Genomic DNA, 18,107 nt, shown 5'->3' on the forward strand with positions numbered 1-18,107 from the left:
ATAGTTGAGATTACAAACGTAGGATACAAGAAAGGAAGGTTCGGTTACAGAGATAAGATCAACTCAAACAACCTATCTATATCCTGCGCAACTAACTCTATGTAGACTTGTGCTTCAAGTATACGCATATGTTTAACACCCTCCCTTAATCACAACTTGGACATGTTGAGATTACGCTTGAATTCTTCAAAAGCTTTTGTGGGCAATGCTTTTGTAAACCCATCTCCAACTTGATCTTTGGAATGAATGAACCGAATGTCCAGTTGCTTGTTAGCAACTCTTTCTCTGACAAAGTGGAAATCAATTTCAATGTGCTTTGTTCTAGCATGAAAAACAGGGTTAGTTGACAAGTATGTAGCACCAAGATTGTCACACCACAGACATGGAGCTTGAATGCATTTTATACCAAGTTCCTTTAGTAAGGACTGAACCCAAATAATTTCTGCAGTTGCATTTGCAAGTGCTTTATACTCTGGCTCTGTACTTGACCTAGAAACAGTAGCTTGTTTCTTTGCACACCATGAGATGAGATTTGGACCATAGAACACTGCAAAACCACCTGTTGAGCGTCTGTCATCTAAGCATCCTGCCCAATCAGAATCAGTAAAAGCACTAACAAGTTTAGAGGATGACTTGCTAAAAGTGAGACCAGTGTTCCTGACATATCTGACAATTCGTTTAGCAGCAGTCCAATGAGCTGTAGTGGGTGCATGAAGAAACTGACATACTTTGTTAACAACAAATAAAATATCAGGTCTCATGAGAGTCAAGTACTGAAGTGCACCTACCAAGCTTCTGTAGTTGGTGCTATCCTCTTGATTCAAGGGATCTCCTTCAGTGAGAGACAATTTGTCAAAACTGGACAATGGAGTTGGTGATGGTTTACATCCTTGCAATCTAGCTCGCTTTACAAGATCAGTTGCATATTTTTCCTGAGTAAGATGAAGATCATTACCAGATTTCTTTACCTCAATACCCAAGAAATAGTGTAGATCTCCTAGATCTTTGAGAGCAAACTCAGCACTTAGATCTTTCAACAATCCTGCCACTGCCTCATTAGATGAACTGGCCACAATAATATCATCAACATAGATGAGCAAGAACATGGACGTATTCAACTTGTTGTAAATAAATAATGAGGTGTCAGCCTTGGAAGGAGTAAACCCAAGTGCTTGTAGTTTGTGTCTGAGACGTGAGTATCAAGCTCTGGGGGCTTGTTTTAACCCATATATTGCTTTATCAAGTTTGCAAACATGAGAGGGTAACCTTTTGTCCTCAAACCCAGGAGGTTGCTTCATGTAAACATCCTCTTCCAGAACGCCATGGAGGAACGCATTCTTGACATCTAGCTGACGGAGAATCCATCCCCTGGACATAGCAATAGACAAAACAAGACAAATCGTGGTAGCTTTTACTACTGGACTAAAGGTATCCTCATAGTCTAGACCATAACGTTGCTTGAATCCTTTTGCAACTAGTCTAGCCTTGTAATGATCGATAGTTCCATCAGAGTTTTGTTTTATCCTGAAGACCCATTTACAATCAATTAAATTTTTATCTTGCTTTGGGGGAACTAGGTGCCATGTTTTGTTTTTCTGAAGAGCCATGAATTCTTCATCCATGGCCTTTTTCCATGTTGCTTTTCCTAATGCTTCTTGGAGTGTCGCAGGTTCACCTGCAGAGCATGCCAAACCAAAATTTGTGATGGTTTTATAATTAATAGGTTTGATTACCCCTTGTTGAAGTCGTGTCCGGCGCGGCGTAGGAGACACAGCAGCAACGTCCGGCGCAGAGGATCCAGATTCTCCAACTGCAGCGCCAGATCCCGAGGGGGATCGAGCTACAGAAGATGGCGGCGTGCTGGGATCCTCTGCGGCTGCGGGTCGACGCACAGGTGAAGAAGCGGGTGCAGACGATCCAGGGGCGAGTCCTCCTGACACGGCATCATGCCGCAATGATGAGCCAGGGGCCCCGGACCCCGCAGCCGGGTCAGAATCGGTCGGGCGGCGTGTCTGTCGCCGGGTGTAACACCGGCTCACATCGGTTGGCCACCGAATCGAAGGAGGGCACGTATCGGAGGAAGACTCGCCAGGCGCGCATGGCCCTGCCGGGCGGATCACAGGCGACCGCGTGTTCGCGCCTGAGAGGCTGGGGTCGTCGCTGTCACGGGTCGCAGATTCCGACGCGCTGCAGCGCGCCAGCGGCTCGAATCCCGCAGCAGATTCGCTGCCAGGGTGCTGCATCGCCGATCCCGAGGGGGATTTGCTCCCCGGGAATGGACACATAAAATGTGCCTCATGTGCTGCACTGTCTTGCACAATTTCTTCACCATTTTCTTCAGAATTTTCACCTGCATCACCAGAGGACTCATGCACACGATGATGAGGGTTAGTCAACAGTGGTGCATTGCAATTATTTTCCCCGTGATCACCATTGATAAGATGTGAGGGCAGAAGAAGGATTTCTTGACGAAGAAGTGCTCCGGCATTTGGGTGGAGATCACGAAAGGGAAAGTGAGTTTCATCGAAGACGACGTCACGAGATATGTAGACGCGACCGGTGGACACATCGAGACATTTTACGCCTTTGTGTTGGGCACTATACCCAATAAAAACGCACTGTTTGGACCTGAACATAAGCTTACGGGTGTTGTAAGGTCGTAGATTGGGCCAACACGCACACCCAAAGACACGAAGGGAGTTGTACTCCGGTTTGGTGTGAAAGAGTTTTTCAAGAGGAGTTTCAAAGTTAAGAACTCGACTAGGTAACATGTTTATGAGATGCACAGCAGTAAGAAAGGCCTCATCCCAGAATTTAAGAGGCATAGATGCACGTGCAAGAAGGGCAAGTCCCACTTCAACAATGTGGCGGTGCTTGCGTTCAGCCGACCCATTTTGTTGGTGGGCGTGTGGGCAAGAGACTTGGTGAGATACGCCAAGTGTTTGGAAGAAGGAGTTTAATTTTTCGTACTCCCCTCCCCAGTCTGATTGAACTGCAATTATTTTACTATCAAACTTGCGTTCAACTAAAGCTTGGAAGTTCTGAAAAACTTGAAAAACGTCGGATCTTTTCTTAAGAAGATAGATCCACGAATATTTGCTATAGTCATCAATGAAACTGACGTAATAAGTATGTCTACCAACAGAGGAAGGGTCCGGACCCCACACATCAGAAAAGACAAGTTCAATGGTTTGGTAGAAATACTTGTAGAAATTGGATAAGGCAATTGATGGCTTTTAGCCTTTTGACATGAATCACAAATTGTTTCATTGTCACGCTCTTCATATGAGAGCTTATTTTTCCTAAGTAATTTCTCAACTAAAGAAAAAGATGCATGCCCTAAACGATCATGCCACCGAGATGATGAAAGCTTGATAGCACCACAAGCTTGTTTATTTTGCCTCCTAAGCTCAGGAATCAACGGATAGAGCCCTCGAACACATCTACCTCGATATAGTATTTTCCTCGTGGCCTTATCCTTGATAAAAAAGAAGAACGGGTGAAATTCAATAAAGACATGATTATCAAGGGCTATACGATGAACAGAAAGTAGATTCATGGAGGCTTTAGGGACATGCAAGATTTTTCGAAGATGAATTTTTCGGTGAGGGGTTTTAATAATTGAATGACCAACGTGACGCATCCTCATACCTTCTCCGTTTGCAGCGTGAATCTGGTCGGATCCAGGGTACTTCTCCCTCATGGTGACTTTCTCAAGCTCACCCGTGATGTGGTTTGTAGCACGACTATCCATGTACCAGTTTGTGTCAACGCCGTACGAGCCCTCGGCGCCGCCGGCTACCTCTTCATCTTGGGATGAATCTTCATCTTCCTCAAACTGGTACCAGCAGTCCTTCGCTGAGTGGCCCAGTTTGCCACAGATCTGGCACTTGACAGCGTCCGGGCGTGACTTGGTGTTGTTGCCGGTGCGGCGACCCTTGGTGTTGTTGTAGGAGGGCCGCCCGCCATTGTTGCCGCCGCTGGTGTTGTGGCCGCCGCGCGAGTTGGTGTTGGCGGCGTTCCTTCCTCTACGTGGCGGCCCGCGGTAGCGAGAGGATCCACCACCCCCGCGACCACGTGATGCGCCGTTTGCAGAGGACTTGAAGCCGGTGCCCGTGCCCTGGTAGAGCGCCACCCTCTGGTCAAAATTGCTCATCTGAGAAAAGAGCTCATCGAGCATGACAGGGATGGTGCGAGTATCGAGCGCCGAGACCAGCGGTTGATACTCCATGTCGAGGCCGGCGAGGATGTGCGAGATCAGCTGATCGTCGTCCAGCGGCTTTCCTGCCGCCGCGAGCTCGTCCGCCAGCGATCGCATATGTGCGAAGTACGTCGCCACAGACTGCTGCCCCTTCTGCGCATTAGCAAGAGCTATGCGTATGTTGTTGATGCGGGACAGAGAGGTCGAGGAGAACATGCTGGCCAGCGTTGTCCAGAGATCATGCGCGTGGACAATGGAGGTGACCTGCACAAGCACTTCCTTCGACAAATTATTCAGCAGATAGCCCAATACCTGCTGATCCTCCGTGACCCAGATGGGATGCAGGGGGTTCGGCGACGTCTCTTCCTTCCCGTCTGTTGCCTTGGTGGTGACAGTCTGTGCGGGCTCCTTCATGGTTCCATCGACATAGCCGAAGAACCCCGCACCTTGGAGCTGTGGCGTGATCTGCGTCCGCCAGAGCACATAGTTTGTGCGGGTAAGCTTCTCGGTGATCTGACCGCTAAGGCTGGTCTGGGAGAAGCTTGAGGAGGAGGAGGACATGGCGGCGTGGTGGTGGATGCGGGCTAGATGAGATGGAAAAGGATGGCTCTGTATACCATGTGGAAACTGCGAGAACGTCTTACCCTACAGAGGGCGACGGTTTCGTGTTAAATAGCCAGGAGCTGATCCATGGGATATGCGTACATGATAGTTGAGATTACAAACGTAGGATACAAGAAAGGAAGGTTCGGTTACAGAGATAAGATCAACTCAAACAACCTATCTATATCCTGCGCAACTAACTCTATGTAGACTTGTGCTTCAAGTATACGCATATGTTTAACACTCTGCTCTTCCCTTCTTCAAGCAGAGTAAGGACAGCTAACGAATTAATTATACCATGACATTAACTACTGCTATAACTGAATCAATCATGCCCAAACACCTGCCATGAGCATACATCACTCGCTGCCATGAGCTACAACGATATTCCTTCTTTAGGTTCCAATTACTGCTTTAAGGCATTCAGGCAAGTTGATTTGATGCAACCAATCAGCAAGATGATTTGATTCACGCTCGCCAGCCATCTCCATCCTCCTCTCGAACCACTTGGCGTGGCAACCGAGGTACAAGACTCTGCATGCATCCTTGCAGGTGAACCCAAAATCAGTTCATCGTCAACTTTCACAAACTACAATAGTACACAATCCTTGTGTGTGTAGCTCAGCTTGTGTCCTGCTCTACATGCATTTCCTTCCTTGGTTGCATACGGGTAGCCGGTAGGTGAATGCCAAATCAGTCACTTATCGTCTCAATCCTCAAAACAATATACTGCTGTCATCTCTCCAACTCTGCTCTTCTCTAAGCATACAGACCATCTGCTACAACTGAAACTGAATCATGCCCAAACACCTACCATGACAGCAAACTCTGCTCTACTCATGGAGCCCAAAGAGTCTCTTCTCACCACATATAGTCTCCATACACCCTTCCGATTTTTTTCTTCAGACTCTTCAGGTTACAGCAAGTGAACTAGGTTAGAAATCACATATACTCTGTTCCATCCCCATGCAGCTACTGTATTGCTCGTTTTCCACACACAACACAGTCTTACTTTCAATAATACAAGACACACAAGACATGACAACTAAAAATAAAGAAGAAAAAGATGTGCACTAAACTTCGAATTCATGGTGTGGCATCAGTTCGGCCTTTGGCTCTATTGCAATGAAGTTCCTGCACTGCACTCATGCATGCAATTCGATGTAAGGAAAGCAACATGATGAGGATCTCCATTTGTCCAGGTTATCACATTGCTAATATAAATTCCGGTTGCAGCATCACTTCACTTTGGTCATATCTCTATTGTCAAGGCATGCACTTTATTCATGCAAGTTGATTTGATTGATGTAATTGTTGAGCATCTTACATTCCTTGAAGAATTATATCTGCATGATACTTCAGACGAGCTCATAAACAAGCTTCGGCAAAAGAGAGAACCAAATGAATGCAATGATGATCTTACAAAGATTAGATACATCAAAAGAGTTAGTGTTAAACTAACCAAGAAAAGCTTATGGGAAAGGATTCGGTGACTAGAAAACTTGCTACTGCCCTAGCTATAGCTACAGGTAAGGGTTGGCTGTTCTGTACAACTAAATAGGCTGTAAGTGATGTATTAGATTCAGTTTCTTTTTACATTGTTCATGTGTGTGTTTACCCTTTATCAAAAGTACATCATATTTGTTCACCTAGAACGTAAAGTGCACATAGAATGCTTTGTTTCTTACTTCCCTGACTGTATTGGCAGGCCATGGGATTGTCAGAAGCTGCAGCTTTTCACTTTCAGAACCCAGCATCATCTCAAGGGCTGCAAGACACAGAATTGCAGCAATCAGCAGGAAGAATGATGCTACACATCAGCAGCTGAAATCCAACATCGGGCCGACGATAGGTGGTGCGTACTGAGTGTTACGAGGGAACAACTTTTATTATGAATTTAGTGCTCATAACTATTTGGAGGCCATGACTTTGGCCATACCCAGGCTTCAGGCGATGTGTTTATTTATTTTGGTGTCAGTTTGGTTGGTTAGACATCGTGCCCTGTCGAGCCATTATAGTTGATCTGTTTTCTTTCTACATGTACAAGACAATTTCATCTGTAATAAGAAAACAGAGATTACTTCCAGGGTGTTGAATGTCTAGGTTGATTAAGCTACTTTTGTTGCGATTCATCAATTGTTCAGTTCTTTCTTATTTTGGTTAGATATACAGTATATAACTAGAATGCGCATCGAATCTTGTCGGTAGAAAAATATTTTTTCTGAAGGAAACAGAGTAGTTACTGAATCACCATGATGAGTTCAAGCTATATTTCTTGACGTCCATCTTTTCCCCTATTTTTTTTCTTTTTGTGGTGGTGTTGCCGTCCATCAATTGTTCAGTTTGCTCTGATTTTGTAGATGCAGTATAAAAAATTACCTAGATTATTAAATGTTCTCAGCGTGTCTTTCTGAATTGATTCGGTGACTGAACTGCTTGCTACTACCCTAGCTATAAGTTAGAATTGGCTGCTTTGTACATATGTGGAATTAAATAAGCTGCAAGTGATGGATTCGATTCATTTTCTTTTACATTGTTAATTTATTTGTTCACCCTTTTTCTAAAGAAAAACATATTCGTTCACCTAGCACCATACAGTGCATATTGCGTGCTTTATTTTTTACTTCCCTGACCGTGTTGGCAGGCCTTATGATTGTTAGAAGCTGTAATCGCTCCACTTTCAGAATGCCAGTATCATCTCAAGGGAAGTATGAACAGAGTCTAATAGCTGCAAGCAATATGTAGTTTTCAGAATTGCAGGCAATCAGCCGTGGAAAAAGAATAACAGCAATCAGCACCAAGAAAGGATGTTACACATCATCAGCTGAAATCGAACTGATGATAGCCAGGTGCTTTGAAATGTTGGATGTAAGACTTTTTATTATGAAATTAGTGCTCATAACTGTTTGGAAGCCAGGCTTTCTTCCTACCCAGGTTTCAGGCGACATGTATTTATTTATTACTTTGTTTGCTGATACTTTGGTTGGTTTTCAGTGCACAAGGGCTGTGGCGAGCTATACACTGTGTCGGGTGGAGCCTTTTTTAAGTGCCCTTTTTCTTTCTATACATTTAGTAGAAACCATTTTGTTTGGTCTAATAAAGTAGGGAGTACTTCCAGCGGTAGAATCTCTGAAGAGAGATTTCATTACATGTAGGTTGAGAACATGGCAGCTTGGTAGTGTGGCGTTATTGAATGTGTCGGTTGTTGCTGTCCATCAACTGTTCAGTTCCTTGTTATTTTGGGTGGATACAGTGTAAGGCAGGGATGTCGTGTCTGGCTGGAGAGAAAAAGATATATTTTCTGAAGGAAACAGAGTAGTTACTGTCATTACTGAGGCAATTCATTGTTAACGGTGTGCCTTTCTGAATTTAGACAGATAACAGATGAGTTGAATCACCCTGTATTGCATTCGATGAGCAGTAGTGTTACAACGATACAAATTGGGAGGCTGAGAAGCTCCCGCGAGAGACGGCACAATCTGTACATCGTGCAGTTTGGCCTAGCTAGATCCAATAATCTAGGATACAGTTATAATAGGAAACGCAAACATATAAGTCGGTGACGAAGCAGGCCAGAGTAGCGAAGCGCTGCCATGCCAGGATGCTCAAGCCAAGGCAAGTGCTAGAATGGCCGAGGTGCTTGCGTGCACATTGCTGAGTTCTAGTTGAACCTACAGTGGTATGTATACCAAGCAGTATGCGTGCTGGTGTTTTGAGTGATCTACTCCATCCAAATGAAAAGCAGTAGTGTGCTGTTTCATTTTTATTGCCGTGAAGCAAGCACTGATCATTTCGCCACTGCCTTCCATCTTATATGTGCTGGCAAAGAGAAGCAATCCACACAAAAAAAATGTAATTAAGCACTTGTCACCGTTCTAGCAGGGAATGATGCAGAATGATCCAAACGCTAGAGGACAGTATAGTACAAACCATCCGTGCGAAGGTAAAAATGATTGGCCTGGTTGGAGTTTTCTCATCGCACTGGCTTTCGATCAAGGAGCCACCAGTGTTGTGGGCTGAAGAATGAAGATGTGTTTGGTTCACTGCAACCAAGGAAAAAAAATAGGATGAGGAATAAGTCAATACTCAAGAAGTCGGTACAGTACAACTTGAAATATAAAGTCAAGATGCAGATGTGAACATAATAAGTTTGTTTTGATTATTCCTAATAGGTTCTGAAATATGCACACAGCCTATTACCTCCACGACTATTCACTATTTCAACTAATGTGTTGTGTAGTTCCAGAGCTGTACCACATGCCAGGGCTATCAAGCAAAGGAAGAATCTTTGTTCCGTCTGAAACTTTGAAAACACATTCACATTCACATTCACATATGCACACAGCCTAATAGGTCCATTCACATTCCTACTTTTGTGCAGAAAAGCGAACAATTACAGAACCACCTTCCATATAGATGCAAAGGGCGAACATACTAGACAAACCTTTCAGTGATAGCCTGACATCTCAATATATGAAGTTGGATCCAACGGGTAGTACCATTCTTGTCTGGCTGAAAAGATGATGTACCAACTAAATTAATATCATAACTCGCGTAAGCTTCTGAGAGTACATGTTATTTGAAATAGGAAAGACTGAAAAGGGTGAACAACTGAAAACTGTTATACCTTTCTTTTGATCCTCAAACCTGAACTTTCTAGGTACACCGCCAAGTCTCTGTGAGTAACAACCATATGAAAACGCTAAGTACCAGGAACCATGCCAGAGCAAATATGATGAATACCTAACAAGCCAAGAGAAATGGTGAATGCTAGAACATCTGGCATCGAGAGTAATGTAGCAGTGGGTGAGAAAATGGCAAACCTTAATATCAGTAGCGAAGCACAGAAGTCTCGCCTATTATGTGGTGATATTTTGAACCTCACAACCAAAGTTGCCAGGTACACCCACCAAGTCTTGACCAGCGATGCCGGCCAAAATTTAAATGCAAATTACAAACAAGCCTATGAGAACAAGGATAAGAACACCTGCACAACAAGTCAAGCAAAATGTTGAACGCCAGGAAACCTATTAATGATAGCATGTAGCAGTGATAAAAAAAATTACAAACCTTGTATCAATAGCAGAACACTGAAGGCTGACTTATTCTCCAATCATTTCGTGGTAATATCTTGATCTCGACAGTCAATTTAGTAGTGTACACGAAGTCCCGATGAGTGATGGCTACCGAAATTTAAATGCAAAGTATGTAGAAGCCTACGAATACATGAAAGGTTTTTTGATTTTCGTCCAGGAAGTAAAACAAAGAAACTCCCATAAGGCATTAACTGAAAATTATAGTGATTTTATCAACTGGTATGTACGAAGACAGGGCACATGGAGAATCAATTGTTAAACAATTGTTTCATAGGAAAACCATTTTCACTCCTCTGGGAACAAAAATGGCAATCTGATATATGGTAGATCAGGAGTTAAGATCAGGAGTTAAGATCCAGTTAGATGTACATACCAGATTTGTGAACAGGAAGGTAGAAGGTTTCTGGTAATATCAATAATGCAGCATCGAAGTCGAATTCATTTCTGAATTATGCTATTGTAATATTCTGATTCTCACACCGGAACTACATAGTAGACCATCGAATCTTTGAGGAGTAATGAAAATCCAAATGTACATGCAAAGCACGCAGAACCCTATGAGAAGAACACCTGCCCAGAAAACCAAAAGAAATGGTGAATACATGATCAATTTCATGGTTTTTGTACAGGAAGAAAAAAACAAAGAAACTTCATAAAGCAGTAACTGATAACCAGACTGGTTTTCTGAACATGTGATTGAGAAGACAAGGGGAATGGAGAACACGTCTTAATAATTGATATGAAACAGCAGGAGTAAAGTTTAAAGTTACATGTACTTACCAGATTTATTTACAAGTGTACAAGGCTAGAAGAATGTACACGGGAACTCCCAAGGCAGAGACCTGCATAGCAGATGAAAATAAGCACTAATTAGTTTATGTTGCAGGGGGAAAAGGCAAGGGTGATTGTGGGATCTGGGAACGGATGTGGACAAACAAGGAAGTAGCTTTTGTTACCTTGGATCAGTTCCACAATCGCAGGTTGATTTTTGGGATGGTTCCCACTAACCCCTCGCACTGCTGTGTTAGCTCCGTGTTGCCGCAGTTCCAGACATCTAATTCTTGAAGTGATTTGGGGAGGCCATCCTCTGGCAGCGACCGGACAACCGGGCATGAGTAGACCGATAATTCCTTGAGGTTGGTGAGCTTTTGCAGCCCTGCAGGGAGGCTCTGAAGCTTGCTCAAGTTGATAAACATCAGTTTCTCGAGGGAGACGAGCAGGTGAAGGGCGTCCTCTTGGTCCTTAGTAAAGCACTCCATCTCTTGGTTGCCAAAGAAGCCCAGGATGCTGAGGGAGGAAGACAGGAGGTTGCAGATGGGCACAGATAGGATTCCCATGGCATCATCCGTATAGAGCTCCTGCAGTTTGCATCCATTCTGGGGCGAAACAAGCTGCTGCAGTTCCTGCTCTTTTCCTCCATTCAGAAGCTGCTGCTTTAACTCCTGATCCCATCCAGCAAAGAATCCAGGGCAGCCACCAATGCTTAACAGTATGAGCTGTCCCCCAGCGGTAAGGAGATGCCCTAGGGTCCCCATGCCTTCCACACCCTCAACACGGAGCTCTTGCAGAGAGGATGGAAAAGGACAGCAGGATGGAGAACTCTTTGCGGATAGTATCTTTGGGCAGAAGTAAATTTGTAGAGTCTTGAGGGACCGCAGGGCCTGGAGCCCTCCTCCTGCTGCTCCTCTGGCAGGAAGAAAAGTTGAAGTGGGGTCCACCATGACCAGCTCTGGACAACTCTCGATGCTCAACACCTGCAGTGAGTCAGAGAGATGGGAAGGTAAGAGCAGCAGCCCTGAATCATCATCTTCTTTCTCATCCACCTCTGTAGCTGCTGCTGCTGACGTTGTTTGTTGCACATCCAACCCGACTGCCAGTTGTGTTATCTTTTCACATTTTATGATTTCTAATTCGGAGATGCTTGGGAGGTGGGTGAGGAGCTCTGTCAATTCCTTCGCACGTGATTCCTCGCCCTCGACCACAAGATGCTTAAGGGGGTGCTGCCATTCCACATCACCCTCTGAACCCTCTACAACCACACCATCTGAACCCTCTACCATCAACTTCTTCAGTGAGGTCAACAGCAGAAGGTGCTTTGACTTCAGAGCTGGGCACTTGTGGAGGTACAAATGCTCAAGGCCTGCCAGCTTGCTGAATGCTACCACCTCATCTAAGCTCTGCAAATCATCCTTTCCTGCAATATCCAAACAGCGTCCCCCAAAGAAGGAATTTGTTGAGTACTCGAGCTTGTCTAGTAGCTTGACATCACTTATGTTCACACTATGCAGAGTTTCAGTCCATGGGATATGAGCCACTAACAACAGTTCTGGACACTTCTCTATCTGAAGCTCTTGCAGTTTGGGAAACCAATCACTATTCTGGCCTTGATCTGATGTGTAAACAATCTGGCTTGCAAATGGCAACTCCAACAGTTGAGGGCAGTCTTTTATAATCAATACTTGCAAAAGAGGAAACATATGATCCGCATCCTGTGATGCTACCCATTTTCCAAAACTTCCCAAGCCAACAAGCTCAACCCTTATTAGCTTGCAAAGGCTTTGCTCTATAACAAACTCCTCCATTGCGGGAATATGTTCCAATACTACTTTACCAAGGCCCCACATCTTCCCCAAAGGAGGGAGACATTGCCAAGAAACACCAGAGAGATGAAGAGATTCAACAGTGACCTTATCACCCAGCCATGTTGGAAAAGAAGAGCCTTTGTGCCCTCTAATGCACAACTCCTGAAGATATCTATGTGGTTGAAGGTTCTCAAGGACAACTGCTTCTGCACCTGGCTCGGTATTAGACCGCTCACTATCCCAATCTAATGTTAACTTCTCCAAGTGGATTTTCTCTCCCAGCTTTGTTTTGGCTGCTTCTTCTTTAGTGTGTATATTCTCAAGGTTATAGATGCCAAGCTCCCTTAGTTCAGTCAAATGCTCTAGTTGACTTGGCTCAAATCCTTCACTTTTTTTATTTACTCTAAATACCCACAACCCTGCTAAGAGTCTGAGTTTTCCCACATTAAAAATATCAGAATGCAACTCATCCGTTGGAGTATAAAGATGACGCATGTTTACAAGGTTGCTCAACTCTTTGGGCAAATGACAATTGTGGTACCATGACCCTAGACCCAAAATCCTTAAATGATAAAATCTAGAAATGATAAGTAGTACATGCATCTCACTCTCACACTTTGTCCCCAGATATAGGTACCGTAGATGAACAAGTGCTGAAAAGTTAGGTAATATGGACTCCACATAATACGGCGTTTCATCCAAACGGAGAACACGAAGAGCATTTGCTTCCCTAAACAAATCACCCAGAGTGTTGACAAAACTTTCATCCATTTCTCCAAATAACATCAAGGTATGCAATTGTTTAATCTTCAAACTTGTCTTTAGCTTTCTCAGTTGACTCTTGAAATTTTCACGAGACACTGAATCATCCCCACCATCTATGATTATAGACAAGTGACGGATGAACGGCTGAATTTTTACCAATCCCACATTGGACCGATGTAAACTAATACATTCATGAGATATAACTTGCAATGCTAAATCGTGTAGGAGGTCATGCATGACATAACATAGACGACCATTAGTTTTATCTTCTCTGAAAAAGCCATACGTGACCAAATCATTTAAGTTGCTGAAACCTATATCTTCAAATGTTTGGGTTCGATCACCAGGTTGTAAGATATCCAGTCCTATCCACAAGTTGACTAGTTGGGCGCCATTGAAATGGTAATCTTCAGGAAACAATGCAGAATAGGAAAAGCATCGCTGAAGATGAAAAGGGAGATAGTCATAGCTAAGCTTCAAGGCAGGCATAATGTCATTAACACTGGTCTGGCTCTCCCATTCTTTACTTTCTAGGACCCTTGTCCAATGACGCAAATTAAGATTCTTTCTCAGTAATCTACCAACTGTTTTTGCTGCAAGTGGGGATCCCTTTAGTTTTATCATTATTTTATCTCCGGTCTCAAGCAAAAAATTGTGATCCTTTCTACATTGGTCATCACCAAAGACAAATGCATGGAATAACTCCCTAATAAATTCAGATTCTAAACCTTTCAATTTTATTGAACGGTCAACTGTTCCAACTATCTTAGCTATTGACGGAAACCGAGTTGTGACAATAATCATGCTACCCTTTTCAGATGATGTTCTGAGTAGCAGCAATAACTTTTCCCACTCATCCTCATCACTAATCTCCCAAATATCATCCAGTACAAGCAAAAACCTTTTAGATTTTAATCTCTGCTCAATCAGCTCTTCGGCACTACCACCCTTTTCCCCTTCAACTTGAGGAATATATGTTTTAATCTCCTCTAGCAGCTTATTCAAATTAAACTTGAGCGACACACACGCCCAAATAACAACTCGAAAATGATTTTGAACTTGTTGGGTTTTATGTATGTGTTGTATCAGAGTTGTCTTTCCAATTCCCCCTGGACCGACAATCGGAAGCACAGTTAGATCAAAGCTAAGGTATTTACCCATAGTCATATCATGTATGATGGTATCCACGATATGGTCTCTCCCATACAATTTTGGCTCCACACTTGTACCAGAGGTGATGGGGCGATTGATGGGAAGACTCTGGTCAATAGTCGGGACTATCACACGGCTACAACTTTGCAGAATCAGTGTAACCTCTTTACGCACAGGCTGCAATTGCTCTACAATGTGCCGCATTCTTTCAGAGGCATCAACCCTATTAAACCCCACCATTGGTGTTTCTCTCTGTGGCACACCACAAAGAATAGGCTGGCCAGAACTATCATCACGAACATGTGGGGAAGATGAGCAAGGGAGGAGTTTACCAAGCTTGGCCATGCATCCGCCGACCTCCTGATTGGCGTTTGGTAGTGAGGAGGAATTCCCGTCTGACCTCTTCCGAGCACGCAGCCAAGCACAACGGCTGACCCGTTGTGTTACATCTTCTCCTTCTCCAGTATCGCCTGCAGGTTTGGGAGCAGAACAGCAAAATGAGGATACAAATGTCAGCTTGCCAACAGCTTTGGCGATATGACGAGCATTGAGGGCAAGGTCGTGGACGCCGCCCTTGGCATGCTGGTCCGCGGCGTCATATGTGTCGTGGAGCTGGTCGTGGATGCGGAAGTAGTCAAGCTCGTCCAACAAGTCTGCTTCCCGAGCAGCTCCTCCATGGCATGGCCACTGGTGTGCTTGAGGCCGGCATTTTCAAGGGTGGCCTTCACAAGCAGCAGCTCCATCCTCAGGGCCTCGATGTTCGGACCCAAGTTCCTGGTTGCACCCCAAGCCTCCAGCAGGCCATCGGCAACGGGGGCCAGCGCCTTGCTCACCACCCATTGCGCCGCGCCGAGGAGTGCGTCCATCCACACAGGTGCCAATGCACTCAGAACCTGTGCTGTAGGGACCTGCAGAAATCAAGAGAAATTAATCAGGGAAATGCAAACCAATTACGTAGCAGTAAATGATAACTCACACAAGAAATTAGTTAGGTTTGTAAGTCGTAAGAGTAGGGGCTGGAGAAGAATGAATGAAAAACACTTACGCAGGCACAGGAGGGGGAGAGGGGCTGCCGTCCGGCCGTCGCACGTCGTGGAGGCAGTCACCGGCGAGGAGTGTGTGAGTGAGAGTTGTGTTGGGTTGTGTTGTTCAGCCCAGGAAGAGAGGGTGCGGATATGGTGCGTTAACTGCCGGAGGGAGAGAAAATATATAGAGATGGCAGATGGCAGTGATGGTACCAACTTGTCTGGTAACAATCTGAACTAATCGCAGCCAGCAACGCATCACATGGAGCAGAAATATAAAAACATACGCGGCCGGCCGGTGGCCGATCAGCAGTACTAGCAGACGTGCATGATGCTCAATATCGATGAGTCAAGTCGATGACCTCAAGGAGTGGGCCTGTAATTAGCAAATACAGGCTGCTAAATTAATTGCAACCACTACGAAAACAAATACTCTCTCTATAAAGAAATATAAGAGCGTTTAGATCACTACTGAGTGTGTACTACTTTACTTCAGAGCTCATACACATCAGCCGAACTGTGTTTACTTTACTTGCTGTTTCTCATGGAGCTAGTAAAGCGTCCCATGGAGCCAAGCTAATCACTACCGGTATTTAATGGTCAATGTTTGATCCAAAATCTGAAAGGGATCAATATCCAGACGGAGGAAATATTTGTTAAACAAACAAAAGATATATGGATATATGGAGGAAAGCTAATCACTCCATGCATAACATCCCATGGATCAGCACTAAAAACAAACAAGAAAGTTATTGGGTACTTAGTTAATCAGCATGAGCAGGGCACGCATGTGGTTGGATCAACTATTGATATATGCATATATGCACCCGGACTTAGTTAATTGGCTCCATCCAACGCAGATGTCTGCTAGTGTAACGCATCCCCACCCAATGGAGCAAAACTATTGCAACAATACTCAGCTTCAGATCTAACGCCGTTGTCGTTATGCTGCGTGCGCATCATCCTGTGTGTGGCAGATAGCACGTGACAACGTTAAGGCATCCCATTGGACGAAACAAAAGAAAGTCTCAGATCTCGTACGTTGGCAAAACAAAAATAATCTGCTATCTCTCTGCTAAACGAAACTAATTGCTGCCCCATGAAGCAACACCATAAAAATACTTACAACTTGGCTTCAGATCTCGCGCTGGCCGGTGGGCGGTGGGTGCCCAATGCTATCACGGTCTTCAAGGTTCAGCGTTCCCAGGTGATGATGTCCTGATGTGCCGCATCGAAACAGGCAGTATCAGTATTCAGTACTGCAGGTTTGGCACGGTACATAGATTATTACTCCGTATACAGTAATATGTACTGGCATCCTTACTAGTACGTCTGAGACCATCAATCATGCATAGCCCGACATCTTATTTGTATGTAATAATGTAGGGGCTTAATTTCTGACAAGTGTACTAAAAACTCCATCGTCATCTCTGCTGAAAATCCAGTAGAGGCCATGAAACAGAGGATGACACACACCTGACTAGCATGGTCACAAAATCTAGTAGAGGCCAGAAAGTTATTGGTGAAGATGGGGAGGACAAGTGGAAGCTCAACAATGGAGAAAAGCAATAACCAGGGGCACCCTTTAATGAGATTGTAGCCTTTTTACTCTGTTCTACTGTAAATTGTAACCATGAGTAGTACTGCTTAACTGCAAAAACAGCAACTGTCTTTCTAACAAAATTGTTCAAGCTACGTACCCAAGTTGAACATGATTGCTATTGGAGTGAGTGATAACAGGAAGGGTACTTGCTGTAGCAGAGGAGCAAGATTAGCCAATGGAGGAGATCCCAGCGATGGCGGCTCCCACATACAGATCCATCGCTAGATAGACAAGTTTCCTTTTACATGATTCAACAAGCTTATTTCCATGATGAAACATGAATATTCTGTTACTAATGTTCTAAGAGAAACACATTAGAAGTGAAGATACGCTGGGGTCCTACAAAGGCAAATGGTTATGCAAAAGCCTACACTGGGGTCCTTCGCTAACTGAAGTCCTACACTGGGGTCCTCCCACATACTAATGTTACTAGCTATTTGCATACACTGGGGTCCTTCGCTAATTAGGCGCGCAAACTGAACTAAATAATTCAACCTGGCAGCTAGCTAATTAACTCCGTCCAATGCAGTTGTCTGCTAGTCTTTATTACGTTCTGTACTTGCTTTATTAGCTCCATCCAGTGGCGGACCTAGACAAACGGCAGGCCCCAGGCCAGCTTCGCAGCACTGTAGCTACAGTCAACAAAGGGAATCGCCAACATGCCTGGGGCCTAAATCCGCCTCTGGCTCCATCTAACGTTGTTGTCTGCTAATGTTCAAGTGTAAACTATATATGACGAGATGCGATGTTGTAGCATCCTATGGAGCAATACTATAAAAACAATACTCGGCTTTGGATCTCGTGCCGGTGGTCGGTCAGTGGTGTCGCAGTCTTCAAGGCCCATGCGTTCAAACAGCATCCAGCAGCATGCCATTAGCTGAGATAAAACAAAGCCTAAGATTTCGTGCACGGTGTGGATGAATGTTATTATCACTGCAAATTTAAAAGGACGCCCAGCTTTTCAAGTCTCCCTCAGCTCCTTATTTTACTGTTTCTCCCTATCTTTTCTCATGGTTGGTTGGTGTTATTATCACTGCAAAAATAGTTGTCTCCGGATGAAGAACAAAAAAGGAAAATGGT

General features: G+C 44.4%; 1 protein-coding gene and 1 pseudogene across 1 annotated transcript; both read right to left on the reverse strand.

Annotated features, from left to right (window-relative positions):
* Positions 1–149: 149 nt before the first annotated feature.
* LOC141027611 (uncharacterized) lies at positions 150–4,762 on the reverse strand. Its single transcript, XM_073504699.1, has 4 exons — positions 3,652–4,762; positions 2,071–2,350; positions 1,267–1,368; positions 150–1,065 (listed from the first exon to the last, which is right to left on the reverse strand). The coding sequence occupies exons 1-4, from the start codon at positions 4,760–4,762 to the stop codon at positions 150–152; spliced, it is 2,409 nt and encodes an 802-aa protein (XP_073360800.1).
* A 3,427-nt stretch (positions 4,763–8,189) lies between these two features.
* Positions 8,190–15,755, reverse strand: LOC109764208 (uncharacterized; annotated as a pseudogene).
* Positions 15,756–18,107: the final 2,352 nt, after the last annotated feature.

The sequence above is a fragment of the Aegilops tauschii genome, chromosome 7 (assembly GCF_002575655.3).
Source record: "Aegilops tauschii subsp. strangulata cultivar AL8/78 chromosome 7, Aet v6.0, whole genome shotgun sequence".
Lineage (NCBI taxonomy): Eukaryota > Viridiplantae > Streptophyta > Magnoliopsida > Poales > Poaceae > Aegilops > Aegilops tauschii.

Excerpts from the sequence above, each read along its gene's own strand:
- LOC141027611 (XM_073504699.1), bottom strand. The coding sequence starts at position 4,762 with ATGTCCTCCTCCTCCTCAAGCTTCTCCCAGACCAGCCTTAGCGGTCAG. Across the intron at positions 1,369-2,070 it reads GGCGAGTCTTCCTCCGATAC|GGGATGGATTCTCCGTCAGC; the intron begins GTGCCCTCCTTC and ends TGCTATGTCCAG. Across the intron at positions 1,066-1,266 it reads CCTGGGTTTGAGGACAAAAG|TTCATCTAATGAGGCAGTGG; the intron begins GTTACCCTCTCA and ends TATTGTGGCCAG.